This window comes from Pangasianodon hypophthalmus, chromosome 6 (genome assembly GCF_027358585.1).
Source record: "Pangasianodon hypophthalmus isolate fPanHyp1 chromosome 6, fPanHyp1.pri, whole genome shotgun sequence".
In the NCBI taxonomy this organism is placed as follows: Eukaryota; Metazoa; Chordata; class Actinopteri; order Siluriformes; family Pangasiidae; genus Pangasianodon; species Pangasianodon hypophthalmus.
The window spans coordinates 15,819,852-15,840,077 of NC_069715.1; the positions used below are offsets into that span (position 1 = coordinate 15,819,852).

At 41.2% G+C, this 20,226-nt stretch overlaps 1 protein-coding gene across 9 annotated transcripts in view; it reads left to right on the forward strand.

Annotated features, from left to right (window-relative positions):
* The window catches only part of mef2aa (myocyte enhancer factor 2aa), an 86,193-nt gene that overhangs the window by 14,577 nt on the left and 51,390 nt on the right, over positions 1–20,226 (forward strand). For all 9 annotated transcript variants that reach the window (XM_053235028.1, XM_034305541.2, XM_053235024.1 and 6 more), the window contains one exon: positions 16,500–16,717. In XM_053235028.1, coding sequence (XP_053091003.1) covers positions 16,664–16,717 — 54 coding nt within the window. In that variant the 5' untranslated portion in view covers positions 16,500–16,663. The remainder of the gene's footprint in view (positions 1–16,499; positions 16,718–20,226) is intronic.

The window sequence follows — 20,226 nt, forward strand, 5'->3', positions numbered from 1 at the left end:
GCAGTTTAGAGGAAGCATAAACCAGACTGAAGTGATGTAAGATGTGGTGGACTTGACTTGCTGAGCTGAGGGAATACACAAGGCTGAATATCCAGGATATCTTCATCTTTTTCAGCTGCCTTTGGGTGCCTGCTAAATGTCCTCATTTGCTTTATGCTTAGATTGTAAATCTGCCAACACTGAGGAAATGCGTGATTAAAGCCCATGATTAATGCACAAAATGGATTAATGCATAGGGAAGGTATTAAGGGAAGAAATGTATTAAGGGAAGGTGGGCATAGAATCTGGAAGACACAAAGCTAAAAGACGGTCTTGCTGACTCATAGGCTTGCTGATACGGTGCTTGCGTAGATACTGTCACTTTTGACTGCCTGGGAGTTTTAAATTACTCTAATCCCTTTAATGTTGTAATTCATGTAATATATGAGTTGAGGGATTTGTCATGGCCTCCTGTACTTCTGAGGTGGTCCTGTGAGCGTGTAAATCTCTATTGTTGGACAGAAAATGGTGTCTTTAGCTTTACTGACAGATGAAAAAATCTCTATTCTGTGGTTCCACCTTCATTTGAATTCTACAGTAGTTTTTTTTTTATGACTGACTAGTCCAACTAAACCCAAAAATTTGTCTCAAATTTGCTACTTGTTTCATCATTTTTGCATCATGGTATGAAGTTCTTTATGGATTCTGGTCTCAGAGAAGAAGGAGTTAGTTTCCTGTCATTAAAAGCCAACCCAGCCCTATTAAGTTCCTGTACACTGTAACCAGAGCATTGACTTTACTCCCATCGAACATAGATCAGTACTTGAAAGGGTCAGCAGTGGCCATCCGTCACTAGGCTGTTGGGAGATACAGGCAGACGGATGAGAAGGTTCCCAGCCTGCTGCGGAACAGTTGACCTCTGCCATGTAAGGACAAGAAATGAAAGCTGGGACAAGAAGGTATCAACTTCACTGGCATGACATCAGTCTCCCTACGGTCTCAACAGGCACTGGGGCTTGTGAGCCAAGGAAAACACGATACTGTTCCCTGTAGGAAAAAAGTGCAATTACACAATCACAGCAGAGTCTGTGCAGCCGACTTTGAAAATGAGAAATGCACTTGATGGATGTGTTTTATGACACGATGAACGGCTTCCCATTTACCTAAAAATAGGCCAGAGTGAAAATGCAGGTAGTGGATTTTGCCAAACCTATTTTTAATATAAATATTATCCATTAATCCTAGATAACCTGGATATCTAGACACTAAATGTTCCTAGTTATAAAGCTTCCCAGGAATTATCTCATGATATCCCATGCCTCTTTTAGCAATCGTACAGGTTCTTCATCATGTCTCCATTTCTCTCAGCATTTTTACGCTCTCTGCCCCGCTCTGTGTCAGATACTATCCTGATACAGGTGAAACAGTAGAACATGGGCTACTGATATCTCAGCTGTTGTCTGGCCCTACTCTGGCCGGAGTGTCTTGCTGACTGGGGCTTTATCTGTCTTGCTGTTCTTGCTTGGCCCTAAGCTGAGCTCCTCCCATTACTCCAACTTCCTGAGCAATTGTGAACTTAAAAATTTGGGAGGATGGAAAAGAGCAGACACATTACAAACCACAGCAACTCAACAACAGCTACAAGCTATCAGGGAACATATGAGGGATCCAGCAGTGATAGAGACGACTACACTAAGCAAGAGCCAAAGCACTTCTGCAATCTATTTATGCACTGAAATAAAAGTTCTTGGCTGTTCTTGGGGCCATACTAGGGAAAAGTGCTGGAGTTTATTCTTAACTCATTCATGTTTTGCAGAAATTACTGGAAAGATTTATTTCTGCATATGAATGAAATTGAATTGAAAATCTACAAGTTGATGCAATCAGTACCACTGATAATTATTTCCATTTTCAACCAGTAACATAAAATGCTAATATAGCAATGTAATTTGCTTAAAAAAAAACCCCCAAAGAACCACAAGTTGTGATGTGTTTACACATGCTCCATATGGATTCGGTTGTGTTGGAAAATATGGTGCAGCGTACACATGTGAAAATTATTCAAACGCCAGCTGAAAATTCTGTCTACAGCCAGTATTTCATTTGTGGTGGATCGTGCCCAAACAGGATCCAGCACGTCTAAGATTGCCTGCAAAGTGTCTGGATTCAGGATCTGGAATCACTGCACCTTCATTCATTTAACAAAAAAATACAATTAGATAAAGTAGTATTAATAATAATAAAAATAATAATAATAATTATTATAGAATCATTTTAATAATAGATCATACTTTGTGTCAAAACTACTCATCTTCTCATTTCCATGATGACCAATTGGTTAACAGTCACATGTGTTCACGCATCATGAATATGGTGAAAAAATTCAGCTGACTTTGATGTCATTTCTTAAAAAAGTATGCCTGAGTGATGGAGGAGAATAAGATGCTAGAAAGAATCCGGTGCCTCATATTTTACAAATTAAGAACTGCCTACAATGGATTGCCAAGTTGTACACACATCTCCCAATCTAAATTCTTTAGATCATTTAAAGCATATCCTAGTTGACTGTAAACCAGCCCTGAAGAGTGACAGATTACAACTAACAATCTAAGGAAATGGTTCAGGCTCAGGCTCTAGTGCCTCAGCTGTGGTGGATCCTGCCTCATCTGGCAACACTGGACAAATCACTGGTGTGGATTGAATGCGTCAGTTATGACAGGGGAGCAAAGGAGACTTTTAAACACATAAAGACGCCCTTTTAATCATACACTGTATGGCCAAAAGTATGTGGACACCTAACCATCACACCCATACTATATGCTTTTTAAACATCTCCTTTGCTGTTATAATAACCTTCACTCTTCTGGGAAGGCTTTCCACCATATTTTGGTTTTCGTAGGCCTGGTGTGCAGTCAGCATTCCAGTTCATCCACTCCAGCCACGGCAAACCATGTCTTCATGGATCTCGCTTTGTGCACAGGGACATTGTCATGCTGGAACATGTCTGGGCCCCTTATTTCCAGTAAATGGAAATCTTAATGCTACAGCATACAGAGACATTCTAGACAATTGTGTGATTTCAACCTTGTGGACAACAGTTTGGGAAAGAACTACATATAGGTGTGAGGGTCAGGTGGCTATATAGTGTATGATAATCATACTTTATTTTTGTAATTGGTTGAAATGATTTGTGAAGTGTTATATTTTCAATACATACATCACTTCTTCAAAAACGGCACAAAGCACAAAGTATTTTCAGTCAAACTTGCACTGTTTTCTTCCATATTAAAATACAAATTTGGTTGGATTTTAACATGGAAATTGTTACTTAGATTGGACACCAAATGCAGAGAGGAAAAGAACAAAAGTTCCTGCAATTTTCGCTATTAATAGTCTTAACATGCTTAACTCCAGAGTCTCAACTCCACATCAAGTAAACAGCCTCTTACCCTGTAATTAACTGAAAGGACTGGCTGGACATTCCATGTTTTGTGATCTTGGTTTCAAAAAATTTCATGGTCATTTATTTTAACTGTAAAATCATGACTGATTTGTAGCTTGGACTGCTTTTTGTCGTCTTTAAAATGTTCTGCACTCTAAATATACCATTTACCGACTACATCCACTAGGTACTATTAAATATCTTTATTTTCCCCTACCACGTACAGCATCTTTGTAAAGCTGGTGAAAGGTTATTGTACAAGTTCACAACCTTTCCCAGTTGGTGAGTCACAGGCTTCCATGCTGCCTGGATTGCATAAACCTTTTATATAATACAGCATTGTGGAACACAGCCACCATGAAGAGGATTGAAATGTCTAAGGGGAAGAGCATAACATCAAATATTTATTCTAAGACATAAGAAAGTTTTCCCATGAAAAGCAGAAGTACTGACCCACCGACAAGAGTGACGTAACTGCCAGGGAGATACAAAAATAATGTCTTTTTGGTCTGTTTAAAACAGAGAATATTTTTGTTGTTCCCTGATGTAACCACTGTGGCTATTTTTCCACTACAGTATCTCTTCCCACGTGAAGATAGGGCATAATGTTAGAGATCTCTAGCATCTGATACACATGGCTGTGTCACCTCTGGAGTCAGTGGATTATTTGTGTATGTGTGTGTGTGTGTGTGAAGAGACGAACCGCAATAATCTGGAGCATCTCTAATATCTTTATGCGCTCCGTTCCCTCAGGAGGAAGATCTCGATTCATCTGCTCTGTTTATCATTTCTGAGTTAAGATCGGCGTAACATCAAAAGGTTGCCATGCCACTTAACACGACTCGTAGGCTGCGTTTGGGGGCAAAATGGGGGCATGGGAGAGACAACAGGCACTCCTCCATGCATTTATGGGATTAGTTATTGCTGGTGCTGCTACTTTCTCTCTTTTCAGCCTCTCTTCCTTTGCCTCTTCATCTCTTCCTGTCTAACTTGGCTAATGAAAGGCCTTGCAAAGAATGAGCCATGGACACATGCCATCATTTCAGACATGTACCAAAAGAATGCTTTTGTTTTCACTTGTAGCAGTCTAAGTGCTGCATGTATGCACATATGGGTGTGTGGAACTGAAAGGGAAAGAAAACAGTATTCCTTAAAGTAAGATCTGTATTTAGGTCATCTGTTTGATCTGCCTTAAGCAGGGCAGTTTCACTTGTTGACAAATTCATAAAAGATGACAAAAAGCTTCTGAAAGGCATGTCAACCCTGATTATGTGTTTAGAAATACAAGACAGAGGTTTGAACAAACTGGAGAAATGAACTTAAAATGTTCTTCCAAGGAGAACATATGACACTGTCTTCAGCATCAAGACATTCAGCCTTGACGTTAGGTTTTATGAGCTAAAATAATTTTGGAGTGTAGATCACAGTTCCTTCTCAACACTGTGATACTTGATGCAAATGACGAGACCTAATGAAATCTTGGGCTTGACGTGAAAAGGCAGTCAGACTCTGTTTGCTGATATTTTGGGCATGGAATGTCATTATTCTTCAGATTAACAGCTTAAGTCATGTCAATTCCATCATCTTCAATTTCCATCTGTAACAAACTGACAGAATCAGTTTAGCTCATCAGAAATTCAGATTCCATCCTTGGCCTAGCTGCAGAATTTGTTTCAAATATAAATGAACTAGAGTTTGTTTCAAGGAAAGATATTCCTGGCATCTGCTAAAACGTGATGTTAATTTAGGCCTTATGTGCATGAAAATCTTACTCAATCACATTACTGCTTTCAAGAAGATGATGTGCACATGTGCATTAAACTGGTGCTAGACAGTTCTGTATGATTGTGAACCTAAACCAATGCCAGATGTGCCACAGTTAGCATGAACAAAAATTCCACCAGGAGAATGGCCTCTCCTGTGTGAAATGGATCTAACCATACGCTGAGGGTCATCACTTTATCCTTGAGAAACTGAGAATCCATTCATCGGCTCGGCTCAGAAACCTGACTGACGCAAATGGATCACTGGGAATAGGAGCGTCCCAGCAGTAATTATGTTACAACGCTTCTGCTGCACACGACCGTGAGGTGGGGGAGCAGTGATGGCACATCTCTTGTTCTACTGCAAGCTTTTTTTGTTTTTTTTTTTAATCGCATGTCCTTTTCTTATTGCCATACATACAAAGACACACGCATACACGCACGCACGCACTCACACACGCACGCACGCACGTGCACACCTAGGACTGTGTTACACCAGGAGGTTAGACCCAGTTTTGACTGTGACATTTACATGCTTTGTGGAAGAACGTGCCTTAAAGAAGTTGCGTTTGAAAAGTCAGTCCCAAGTAAGGTGTCTAATCTCTACTGAGGACCAGATCCAGACTGTAAATATCCTGATTATGTCTATGGCCCTTCATACAGCCCTTTCGAGACTCTGTACTAATTTATCCGTCTGAAGTTTTCGCCTAAACAAAACAGAATGGCATGATGTGCGAATACCAAACAGGGTCCATTGAGGGCCGCAGTGCCCATATTGCTGCGCAACCCAAGATCTGATTTCACTAATTGGGTTCCTGTCCTATTAAGTTTGAGCTGGCTTATGTATTAGAACTCAGGTTGTGTTGTGCAAGAATGGAGTTAAAAAAACATAAGGACGCCTCTCTATGAGAGACATAATAAATGATTGCAGCAGAGGGGTTTTCAAAGCCATACTGAAGTTTTCACTATGGCTTTTTCATCTCAGCCCTTGAGGCATCAGGACTAGTCAAAAGCACCTTGTGCAGTTCTCCTTCCCCAGCTCATACCCTTGCTCAGGTCCATAATTCATTGTAGAAATGTCTACTCCACTGTGACCTTGTTTCCTTTCATACTGTTGCTTTCAATTTTCTAAAACCAGCTTGCGTGATTTAAAATTTTTTTTTTTTATTTGTGTCTTAGTATGTCTTAGATATGTCTTATAGCTGATAGTGTTGCTTTAGTCCTTTTAAATGAGAGATGAATGCAATACAGTTATGACTACATTTTAGAATTAAGGAACAGGAAATGGTATGAATGCTACCAGTGCCCCTAATCCTATTCCTAATACTTAATCAAACTGAGTTACCCGAATTGTTATGAATTTGCTATGTTATGAATCTCTACCTACAGCCTACTAAGCATCTGATATGTACTGCACACTTTCCTGGCCACAGGCTTCAGAATCGTTATGGTTGCCATCTCATGCCATCTCATCTTCACGTCTGTGTATGCACACATACACTCTATGGCCAAAAGTATGTGTACACCTGACCATCACAGCCGTATGTGGAACTTCCGCAGACTGTTGCCACAAAGTTGGAAGCGGATGTAGTGGAAAATTGTAGTGGATGTCTCTGTATGCTGTAGCATTACAGTTTCAATTCACTGGAACTAAGAGGCCCAAACATGTTCCAGCATGACAATGCCCATGTGCACAAAGCAAGATCCATGAAGATATGGCTTGCCGCGGCTAGAGTGGAAGAACTCGAGTGGCCTGCACAGAGCCCTGACCTGAACCCCACTGATCTCCTTTGGGATGAACCGAAATACAGACTACGCCCCAGGCCTCCTCACCCAACATCAGTGCCTGACCTCACTAATGCTCTTGTGGCTGAATCGACATAAATCCCCATAGCCATGCTTCGAAATCTAGTGGAAAGCCTTTCCGGAAGGGTGGAGGGTATTATAAACAGCAAAAGGGGCGAAATCTGGAATGAGAGGTTCAGAAAGCACATATGGGTGTCATGGTCAGTTGTCCGAAACTTTTGGCCATGTAGTGTACAAGTAGTGTACTTATCCATTGATATTCAAAAATTATTTTGCTACAGGTACCTCCAATATAATGTCATTTACAAGAGCAGTACTCCACTGAATATTTCTCCATGACTAATGCCAGTGGTTTGCTCAGTGGTATGTGATCATCAGCTATCAGGCTCTGTGCTCTGCGTATCAGGCAGCTGTGGGACTTTCTCCATCTTGGGAGTTTTGAATGTGGTGATGGCATTTTTGAGGTGATAAGTGGCTTTCGGTCCTGCTGTGTAGGTGGTTGAGGTCTTGTGCTAGCAGGAGAGGCATTTGCCTAAACCGGCATTGATCCGGCCTGGGATTACAGTGTGTTTAGTGGAGAACTGGAGTGAGCTGGCACTTGCTGGCAGAGATTAGCCACTTGCTTCTTGCTTTCTCAGTGGTGATAGTCAGCAGGGCTGGCTGTACAACTGTCACAGGAACTAAACAAAACATTCACTTTGTCTCTCTCCCACACACACACACACACATTTGCTGTACTACAGTTTGCCTGTAAACACTAGCACATGCGCATGCATACCTTTTGCCTACAATTCAGGATACACAAATTCACCCTGTTGGCAGGCCTGCGTGAGAGATCTGAGCCCTTGATAAAGAGATGATCAGTGTGATAGCCTTGGCAAGAAACTAATCCAGTTTCCGCCTACATCTGAATACGGCCATCCCGCCACAATTCTCCACCACAGCTCAGTAAAGGGTTATGTTTACATTACATTTACCTGGTGTGGGAAGTTTGCTGCGGAATGCACAGGTGTAGCTGTTAGTGTGGTGCTACGGGTTTCTGACAATAAAAGGCTCTAGCTCTCAAACACACCTCCGTATTAACGTCAAGGAAGGACACAAGCCCTGCCTCTTGGAACGATTAGGTTTGAGACAGATTTCGAAGATTTCCTCCATAATAGACACACACTCTTTGTGTGAGGAAATGCTGTCAGGACCTATTTCTGTCCATTTTGGAGAAATGAAACCGTGCTATTTTGGACCATACCTCATCCTTCCCTTTCCCTCAGCAACACCCACCACACATACATGAAATCACAATTCTTCTAAAAGAAGCAAAGATATCGTGGGCAGCATCACATGTATTTAGAATGAGGAAATTTTACCTCATAATAGAATGTCTTGATTTCTAGCTGTTAAATAAAGGTTTTATTGTTCAATGACCAATTTTTTTTTCCAGAATGTCCCCTTTGATCATTGTAAACAAAATACTGTTAACATTTTCTCACAGATTTTTAAAGATCTGAAGTGCGAGAATTCACACCTAGGTGTAGAGCTTCTGATGTAATAGATGTCAAACACAAATTGCATTCCTCATTTAACCCTAATGCTACGATTCAAGTGTACTCCAGAAAATCTGAAGCGAGGAAAATAATTTTCTTTTCACTTATTTATTACATTGTTTCATATCCTGTTAAATCTTTCAGAATGTGTTTGAAATCCATGGGTTTTAACATTCTATTCAGCTACATTTGCGACAGGGAGTTGTTTGAACATGTGTGAACAGTCCTAAATGCGGAAGATAGACGCGGCGCTTTACATTGTTCCGCCTGAGTTCACACTCTCTGTTTGAAGCCTCCGTCTCACTCATTTCTGCACACAGCCATCCCCTCCATTCGGTAGATCTTATTAATTATATCTCATTAGTTGCCTTGGAAACAGGTGAGGGAATGAGGAATGGAAGGAGGAGAGCGAGAGAGAGAGTTAATGAAGGGAGGAACAAGATCGAGAGAGAGAGATTAGAATAGAGCAAAGTGGCTCCAGTAGGATCAGGCTAGTGTTAGATTAGCATCAGTAGCGCTACCTGTGGGAACTGACGCCTTGCTTCAGGCCTACTGAGAAAGAAGAGTCAGACACTAAACTTCAAAAAGAGAGGTGTACTTTTGTCCCTTCTCTTTGCATGGAAATGTCAAGAAGAGACAAAACTTCAGTTTCATTGTCTCCACTCTTCAGACTCTCTTAATGGCTTTTTACCATTCATCTCCAAAGCTGCACTGATCAGTGATTTTAAAACATCCTTCCTGTACTTGGCCTGCTGATTTGTAGCTCCAAGTCATGTGAAGCTGGTGAAGTGGAGGAAAAAAAAACAAAAAAAACATGTACAGTATGAATTGTTCAGCCACATATCACACTTTTGGGTGTATCACAGTTATTTCTTTACACCTATGGACTGTCAAACTGCAGATGTAATAGATGTGTTAAAAGACTTGTCTACAGAAACTGCTATATTTTTAAAAGAGACTTGTTTTCTCTTCTGTCTCTTATACTTTTCCAGCACAATATAAAAAAATATAACTTTACATCATGTGTTTCGTTCATGTCAGCCTTTATACAGTACCATGTACCATTAGCTTTTTCCGGGTTTCCTTATGATAGTATGCAGTCAAGTGGGGATATCATCATCAGATTCTGACTTTACCACACTCAGACATGCATTCCTGTCTGCTGCATTGGGTTATCTCGGCAGTTAACTAACTCAGAAAGTACCTCTTTGGTCTCTTGCTGTTATTGCATGTCTATTCTCAGTTATGTAAGCCAGGGCATGTTTTTGCTGCTTATCAGCCAAGGCCAACATAAGGGAAGGTCTGCCTTTTTCTCCATTTTTTTTTTTGTCAAACAAGTGAAAGCATGGCAGAGAAAGCCCAGCCCAGGTTGTATACACAGCAAAACATGGCGCGAGAATCCACCAGAGATGGGCTTGTGTTGTTGTTTAGTCTCTGACTCTACAGGCAGGAAGATAACAAGCGGAAGGATCAGAGCGGATGCTTGTCCCACAGGCGTGCTGCCTTTTTTGCTTTTTGTGTTTCTCTTTTCTCTTTCTGTCTTATGTACGACCGCCTGTTAGTGGTCATCTTTAGTGGTCTGAAAAACAGGAAGTGGGAAAGCAGGATGTAGGAGAGCGCTTTGCTCTGCCCATGGCCTGTGATGTGGAACTCCACAGGAAGTACCAGTGTTATGGTTGTGCACAAGATTCTGGCCGCAACTTACAAGCAGGAGAAATGAGGGACTCGGAGGACAATTGTGCCTATTTAATGTCGCCTGCTTGTATTCACTTTCACTTTTAAGAGGAAAAGTTGGTTATTTGTCTGTGCTTCATTAAGAAGGTCAATTTTCAGTTATATAGATAGTCAACTGCTCTAATACACTTCACTACATACATTAGACATTCAACAAGCAGCAGATCCTCCTCATAGCTATGTTAGCTAGCTAGCTATGCTATGTGACAACTGGGATATTTATCTCGGCAGCGTCCCTACCCTCCCTACAATGACAAAGAGTTTTTTTCTCCTTCTCATAAGACACCCTGAAATCCTTTACCCACCTGGACTTGAAGTGCCAGTAAGCTTCTGTGTGCTTAAAAGTGTTGAGGCATTCTCCAGAACAGGTAGAGGGTGAGATTAACATATGGGAGGGAAAACACAAGTTTGGGAAGTTTTCTGCCATTTTAAGTGGAATCAGCAGTTTTGGGGGAAAGCACATAAGCATCACAGCATGTTTTATCAGCTTTGTTGAAGAACTGTTTAAAAACATCCAAAGTAGGATGAGCACGTTAAGCCATTTCGCCCCTCTAGTTACATTTGTACCAGAAATTCAGTCCCAAATATGGAAAAACCATGACAGAAATGCTGAAACACTGGGATAAGAAAGGTGTCATGAAAGTTGTTGATGTTACTGTTATAATTATTGTTATTATTATTATCGTTATTATTGAAGTGGAATCCACTATTAGTATCTATTAGTCAAAAGAGAGTATTTATGCATTAAAATAAAATGCTTGTTTGTTTTACCTTCCCAATGAAAAGGGTTAAGTGCAAAATTCTGGTGTTTTGTTCCATATGTAACTCATTACAAACCACCGAAGACCTAAAAGGGCTATAATGCAGTAAAGGGGATTAGGGCAGCTCTGTGCAAAATAATGGGTTTGTACAACAGTGAGGTGGCGGGGTCTTGTGTAAAGGTTTTGGCAGTTTGTAGACTGTATGGTCTGTGTGTGTACAAGAGTATGGTGTGTGTTTGTGTGGTAATTATAGTGGTAGCAGAGTGTTTTATTGAGTGTGAAAGGCTTGACCCCTGAATCAGCCTCCCACTCCCCCCATGTCCTACAGGGAGAAGAAGAAGGAGAGGGGGATAGAGAGAAAGTGAGACACACACACACACACACACACACACGCACACAGGAGCGTGTAGTCAACTAAGACAGGGCCCAAGTCTCCTTTTTCAAATACGCTTAGATTTGTGTGCTTTCTTGCACACAAACACACCTATTGTGTGCTCAAAGACTGTGATTTACATTTATACTGAACCTCTTATCCTGACACCTTAGTTACAATACTCGCTATTCTAAAGCAGGGTTAGGAGCAAGGGTGTTCACCTGATTATAAGAACTGGGAGTGTCACTTCTCAGTGAGAGGTCTCTCTTCTTCACTAATTCATTTTCCTTTCAATTAACCAATTAGTTCATCATTTACTCCACATTGAACCAATTAATTTCAGGTTATTACATACCTTTGAAAATGCCTAATAATCCTGTATTATTGTATAAAACACCTTTACATGCAGATAGAAGGAGTTGTGGAAAGGGTTACGATACCATTCTAAAGCAGTCTTAGTAAAGAGTTCATGACTTTTCTTTAGGGTGTATTTTACTAGAAATAACACCTAAATAACCACCTACATAATGCACTCAGCAGAGAAGATGGAATATTTTAATTACAAAAATCAGAAGGGAGTCATTTTTGAGAAGCTTTGTGGTGTGTCTCACAGACACTCAATTACGTATTTGATTGTGTGCATGCCAGGTCATGTCCAGTACAACATGTGGACATGGGCATGTTCCATACACCATGTACACCCATTGATTTTCATCCAAAACAGAGATAGTGTCTGCTTCAGAGACATGTTCCCAGCGTATTGATCAGCTCCTCTACAAACATTTGGTAAACACCTTACAGAAATGCTGGGCTGAGTGTAGTATCCAGGCTGGACAAATTCATTAGCTAGCCCACTGGGCAAGTGGAAGCTCCAGTGTGCTTGTCCAATTTTTCCAGAAGCCCAGTTAACAAGGCTATCAAAACATAACTCCAAAAAACAAACAAAAAAAAAACAAAACCACATACTAGTTACGAGCAGTAAAGCGGACTATGGAACATAAGCGAGTATTTGAATAGTTCTGGTCATTTAGATTTTACATAAGTTTGTTATCCTCTCCTGATAATGTCTCTGCTGCTGAAGTGTCGTGTTTTTTAAGCAGAAATTTGGCTAACATTTCAGCTATGAGCTGAGTTCTCTTGTCCCACGTAACAACGTGTCTGTGTAGCATCTTCATTTTCACTCGATGAAGTGTTTAAATGCGAGGTGACTGTGAGTTGTGCTAGCGTTAGTTATATAACAGTTTCGGTGCTACATTGAACTATATTTTGCTCAGTTTAGCCACGGTTTCCACATCTCCTTATATTCCTGAATCTGGAAAGATCGGCTAGCATCCGTTCATGCTAATTAATATGCATAGTAAAAATCATTTCAACAGCCAGATCGTGTCCACGGTCTGCGTGCATAATGCACACGTTGCGAGATTAGGAAAAGAATAGTACACACTACAGCATCGAGGTGCTGCATTTAAACAAACATATCATTTAAACAAATATTCTTTCGTGAAAGTACATAGAGAGTAGAGATTTTTTTCTTTCTCAAGTTGTAGGATGAATGAAGTAAAAAAATCCTGGAGACTGTTATATTAACAGTCTACTGACCCTACTTGTCCACCAGCCAACTGTGAAAGAAAAACTAATAGCCCAGATATATAACCTGCTTGTCCTAATTTGGGCATCCCTGAGTATGAACAATTCAATAGATAGTTATTTCAGGTTTTAAATCGCAGCTTTCTAATCACAGGTGACAAATTGCTGTATGTGTGCACAATATTGAATAATGTTAGCATGCATTTCTTTTGCGACTGATTTCTCTTGATAAATAGTACATACTAAAGGGATGGCACAACAGCACTGATGTAGAAAGACGTCTTGTGTTGGTTTTGCATTTGTGTGTGTGATGAACCTTGAAACTGACCACAGAACAGAAAACATTCATCTGATACTTCCTAAACAGAGAACAGGAAGGCAGAAGGCTTCTGGATCAGCATTTGTAGTTTATAGCCGTTTGTATTAAAAGCACAGTTTAATAGAAAGCTTTACTGTTGCTAATGCTTAGTTAGCTTGAATTCACATTACACACATGAGAGCCCGTCTCCTATTACACTGTACAGTTATTTATTTTTTTTAGCACTTTAAGATTATAACGGCAGGCTATCAGAAGTCAGATATAAAAAAACTAGAAAATGTGATTACTCCATTATCATTTCAACTCATCTTGCACAAGAGCTCAGGAACATTTTATAAGCGCTTGACTTGCTGTCATGTGCAGCGTTTGTGACAGGTGTGTTGCACTGCTAGACACATAAATAACATAACACAGACTCCACGGGTCCCTGGTTTCCACTTGACACGGTGTTGATTGTCTAAACAGCTCTTTCTGCGTGTCACACATGTGACTCACTTGTATTATCGTTAGTCAAATGTATTAAATGATGCCTCGCAAAAGGAATTACATTTTTACTATACATTCAGCCGTCTCACACAGTGGATAGTGGCCTTTTGGCTGACGATAGGGCGGTGGAGAGAACTGGAGAATGCAGAGCGCATTCATCAGGCTGTGTACATTATTGTATTTGCATGCTTCATCATTAGTGCCATTGTTTGGTTTTATTAATCCTCCCTGTGCTCATTGTAATATTTGATAATAGATTAGCGGTTTCAGAGCAGGCCATTGCTCACAGCTCAGACACAGTTTTATAGTTTGTTCAAGCAGATGCCCTTGACTTGAATGTGTTAGGACGAGTGGGTGTAGCATAGCTCGAGTGAATCGCTCTGAAATGAAGAGAGAAATAGAAGGAGCCATGAGGCATTGGTGAGCAGTCCATTTTCTGAGGTAGATGCCATGAGACAACCTGAGTGAAAGCAGAATGCAGGGCCGAATAGCTGCCATCTTGCTGCTTCATCATGCGTTATCCAAACGCAGACGCACCAAGTGGAACATGCCAAAGTTCCTTTCAGAACGAAGGCTCGCTTTATTCAGCACCGGCCACAGGACTGAAGCGTGCCTGCTACCATTATACTGACAAAATGTCATGACACAATGCATTGTGCTCACAGGCTTGCAGATGGCCATGACAGCTCAAGCACAAGTTAGAGCTCTAAGCTGTGGTGCTGCGTTTGGATAAGCGGAAAACTGTCATGAATAGAGATATTCGATTAGCTATAGTATATTCAAGATATATATATTTTTTTTATCCGCTCAGTTTTTTCAGGCTTAAAAACAAGTGCTTGATTTAAAGAGGTTGGTGTAGATACCATTGTAAAACTACATAAAGAAAAAAAAAAACAGCAAGGCATGAATTGTGCATCTGTAATTTCAATTCTCTAAAAGGGTCAGAAATTCAACTTATTCAGCTTAACACAGATATAGATAATTAACACAGATGTAAAAATGACAGCGCTGCACTTTCTGTGATTTTGAAGTACACTAAACTTGGCGGAGAATGAATTTCGCAACGTGCGTGGCTCCAAGGCGTTTTATGGCAACCTGTCAGATTTAAAGAAATGCTTAAAAATTGTCCAGTCTAGATTTGTCACCTCACCTGGGCCTAACATAAAGAACACTGTTTAGTGCATATCCTGAGTATAACTTCATCATAAAAAATGTAAATCTTTCCCCTAAAATGTCTAGCAATTAGCTCACTTTCGTCACAAAGTGCATTGTAGCTACTGAGTTTATATTATTAATGTTTAAACCGAACAGAAATGAGAAGTTGTCAGAATAGGATGCAAGGCCATTACACTCCTAATGTGAGCTGTGTAGGACATGGTGCACTGATAAATAACAGTGTTGCCCATTCAGAGGTGCCATAGGGAAATTTCTCATTTGGCTCTGGCGTGGTAACAGTTTCCTACTGTGAGTTCCCAGGGACGTGACCTCCTGCGAAACTTTTCAGCAGTGCTGAAGCTCACACAGTGACTCATGGACACCCAGACACCGTCTATGTTTTAACCTGCTAATTATTGGTCCTCTGTGCCTCTGCTCCGTCTCAATCCTCCTGGTCATCACATTCTGCCAGAGCACAGCAACAAAGAAACAGGACGGCTGCGTTTCATGCCACCTCTCCATCTCTGGAGTAGAGTGAGTGTTCTCCAGCTTTCTCGGCTGCGACTCTCTGATCAGAGATGTGTTTACCTAGGCATTTTCTATTTGGACAGAGATGATGAATGTCTCCGCGGCGGGGTTCTTTGTGAGCAGGTTGGCTCTAGGAGCAAGGGCGAGAGAGGAGGGGCAGACGGCGGGCTCTCTGGGGGCAAAGCGTGCTCTGAAGCACTGGCCCACAGTGCGAATTGCCTCATCCAGGGCCCTGAGGATTTAAGGCTAATATCAGCCTGAGACTGGGCGCGCTCTTAATCATCTTAAGAGCGAGAGCCGGCAGCAGGAGAGAGAGAGAGAGAATGAGGCTGTCTCAGGAGGCATGCATGTGTGTGCGTGTTTATCTCCTACAGCACGACAGTGGGAGACAAACCTGGACCCAAGGAAGGGAACTGAGTAAAAAAAAAAAAAAAAAAATGAAAAACTCACACAGCAAACACATAACACAAGAAGGCAGTCTCAGGGTAGTATACATTCTGAAACCAGACAGATGATCCGATCTGCTTTCTGGTGTCGTATTGATTACAAGATCTCACTTCCCACTTAATCAAGCGCTACTCCATCAGACAGCAAAAAGCATTGCATTCCAGTAGAGTTTTCGTTTTTATTTTTGCCCATCCACATATCTACATTTCATTTTAAAATCGGACAGACCGCATTCTTTCGCACACTTTGCCATGAATGAACCGCACAGCATGGCTGTAGTGTGTGACAGGGAGCTGAGGAGTACACTCCGTTGTGTTGTGTTGTGTTGTGTTACTGCTCTGTATTAGTGGCTTTGTGTGGAGCCCCAGCTGTTTTCTGAGATGCAGGTGTGGAATAAAGATATTATCATGGGCCTCCTTCTCATATCCTCTCCACGAATGGCAGCCAATAGAACACAGAGTGCTCGTCTCCTTTCATCTGCCTTGCAGCACTTCCTATGAGTTCGAATGTCACTAACTCCTGCTCTCTTTCACTCCCTCTTTCTCTCTCCCTCAATCTCTCTCTATCTCTCTCTGCAGATAGTGGTGCAAGTACTTCAAGAGAAAGAGAAGGAGAGACAGAAAGAGAGGAAGATCGAGAGAGGAAGAGAGAGTGTACAATGTGCTAGTGGAGCGGAGGAAGACAAGTGCGGGTGTTTTTCTGATATTCTCTGGGTGCCAGAGAGACTGACTAGGACGCAAAGATGGGACGGAAGAAGATCCAGATCACCCGGATTATGGATGAGAGGAACCGCCAGGTATGTCATTTTCAACTTTTGCTTTTTTCTTGTAGTGTGAGACTGTTTATCCTTTACCCTAATGATAGTGAACAGTCATGACTCTAATAGATATGCACAGAAAATTAATGCGAATCTAGACCTGAATGTATAAAATGGAAACTGAAGAGATTTAAAAAAAAAAAAACTACAAAAATTACAGTAATAACAATCGGGTAGCTTGGTGGTGTAGCGTGTAGCGTTGCTGCCTTGCGGTCCTCCAGTTCAGTCCTGAGCTCTTGTGTCTATGCACGTTATTGTTATTAGTATTATTGTTATTATTATTATTATTATTATTATTATTATTATTATTCATGTTCTCATCTTCAGTAAGGGCTTTAGTCTGGTCAGGCTTGAATACCTCAGTCCATCGCAGGCAACCATGTACAAACACATGTCACAAATTCACAGCTAGGGGCAATTTAGTTTAACCAGTCCGCCTCCTGGCATGTTTTTGGGAGCTGGGAGGAAACCAGAGAACCAAGAAGAACTGTACTTGGGAATACACCCTAGTTAGGGCAACATGCATACATGCACATATTTGCATACTCATTCACACCTAATTTAGAGTAATTTAGCATTGCCAATCCACCTACAACCATCTTTTTGGGAGGTGGGCAGCGGCAGAATCTGGAGAACTCAGAGGAAACATGCAGAACTCCATACAGTCAGTACCCTGAGTTCAGGATCGAACTATGGGCCCTGGAGCTGTGAGGCAGCAGTGCTACCGACTATATATATTTATTTAGATAGCTATTTCTTTGCCTGCCTGTCTGTTGTATGTATGTCTGTCAAGCACTTTTTAAGTTCAAAATGTCAAATTGGTTTACACTGAAAGACTGATGGACAATAAGGTATTTATATAATATAATAAGGTATAATATAATAAGTATAATAATTATATAATTTATATAAGATATTTATAATAAAGCACATTAATGAAACAATAATGAAAGAATAAAATTCTAATAAATGTACGATTCATTGTGAGTATGGCAAAAATTACAGCAAATCATGAAACATAAAATATTTTTATTATTTGTAATTCTTGGCTTTTTATTTTATTTTAGTAAATGTTTAATATTTGGGTTAACAGCATCTACAGGTTTAGTGTAATATTCTCTGGAGTTTAGAGGTCATATAAGAAACTTCTACCGTCTAAGCTACAAGTGATTATTCAATATTAGGAAGAAAAAGAAAAATATAAAAACCTATTCTTTGGTTTGGTTTAAGGGGAAACTCTTAAATATTCTTAAACAACAGAATGTTTCCCTTTCAGAGGGGATTCCAAATGTATTCAGGAAGCAAGGAACCCTTCAGGAACTTTTTCTTCCTTAAGAATGTTAATCCTACAGTAGGCCAGTCTCAGCTGAGTGAAGTGCTCGAGATGGGCTGCAGAGCTTCACCACAGAAAATTATGTTAGAGCTAAACCATTTAGGGCTTAACATGTCATAAGCATGGCTCTGTAGTCAGTTAACGAGGGATTAATAAGTGCTTATTTGCATAGTACTCATTATTACCATCCACTAGGTTTAATATATAGACAAAAGGCAAAATTGAATGACCAGTGAGGAAAGTTGATTATTGGTCTTGTTAAGTTCAGTGGTGCAGTGGCTAAAATGACCGCCCCAGCATTCCTGTGTAACATTCCTAGACTGCCCCATCTTACGCCTACCACACAGACAGTCGTTAAAATGGGACCAGGACACGTTTACAGAGATATATACAGACGTGGCTCCCACACGCCACCCTACAATTTGAGTCCCTGGGAAAGTTGATGAGGCAGCAGAAAGCTTGGTGTTAGCCAGCCAGGATGGGAGCAGAGGCTAGCAAGAGGTGAATGAGGTGAAGAGGGCTGACTGCAGCCTCTCTCTCTCTCTCTCTCTCTTCTCCTCTCTATCCTCAGTGGAGGGCTCCGGCCCAGAGGGGGCCCTGCACTCCCTGTGGTTGCAGCTGCTTGCTAGTAATTAGGAGCGGCCACTGCACCACAGCACCCTCTCATTAGCAGGGAGGGTCAGCAGGACACACAGCATCCTTCTCTCTGTCTCTTTCTCTGTCTGTCTCTTGTCTCCCTCTTGCTCTCTTGCAAAAAAAAAAGAAAAAAAAAAGTGCCAACTCTGGCCAGCCACAGAGACAGGCTGGAATTCACCCTAGTCTGCGCACGCTAAATATAAACAGCGCAAGCTAGCTCAGTCTGCACTGCTCCACCACTGCCTCCCACACACATCCCTTTCATTCACGGATGTCTCCACCAACTACTCCTCAGTGCTCTTTCTTATAAGGAGAATACAACGTACATGAGTTTTTGGGTTGGGCTGATGTAAAACATTGCATCCTTCAGCAATAGAGGTCTGTGTGATTCAGGTATTATACTGCATGTGCAGCTTTTTCTAAGACTATGAGGACTCCTGTTTAAGGATACGATAATGGAAAAAGAAGTACCGTGTCAGAACCTGGATGCGCCCCATTCACACCCTCTCAAAATATCATTTGCACCGTCTTGCCAGCGAAAGAACTTTCTTGCCGCGCCGGCGGAAAGCTAATTGAGGTTTTTGCTCGCTCTCCTGAGGGTGATAACATAACAGCCAGTTGCACCCCCCCACCCTCCCCCTTCCCGCCCTCCGGCTCGCTCCCGCTCATCCCCTTCTCTCCGACAGCAAGTGTGGAGCTTGCAGTTCATTCGAGTGAGAAACTCCAAATTTACAGGACAGGCCAATTATCAGCATAACACCAGCGCTGGGTGGGATCCAAACACGGAGGCAGGCAGACAGAGAGACGGCTGTGAGGAGCATCAGCATCTGCACTCTCTGCCCTGGCCTACAACATCAGCAAAAAAAAAAAAAAAAAAAAAACTACAGAGAAATACAAGCAAAGGAAAAAAAAAAAAAAGTTAGTGTAAAATCACTTTGTAGCCCAGTGCTGAATTAATGAAATGTATTCATTTATGCTGGCGTAAGGAGTTTCAAGTCTAATTTAATTGAAAATATGGGCTGAAGTAGCAGGGAGTGGCTGTTTAAAATGCACCACTTTGCGAGTCATCATTGGGAACATATTATTTCAGCAGGACTTGAGTCTTTACATGTAACCATAGCTCTACACACAACGCTCACTGTCTTGTAATTAATAGTTATTGCATCCAGCAGATTTCACATGTCAGCATCTGCATCTTAGTTAGAGGTTATCAGTGGTGTTAGAGATGACTTCTCACTGGAGACTAGACAGAGATGCCTCAAACTCCTTTATTATGGAGTGTGTCTGTGTGTGTGTGTGTGTATTCCTACACAGAATATGAACTTTGTTGTTTCTCTAAAGCTGATTATTAGCATACCGGGCTCATTGTGGATCAGTTTAAATCTTTATCTGTATATCTGCACTGTCACCAGTCTGCATTCACAGCACTGAATCGAGAAAGCATCTTAAGTAGGCTAATTAAATAAACTGGCAATGCTGCACACTGCTTCTTCCAGCATTATGGGATGTGCTCTAGAAA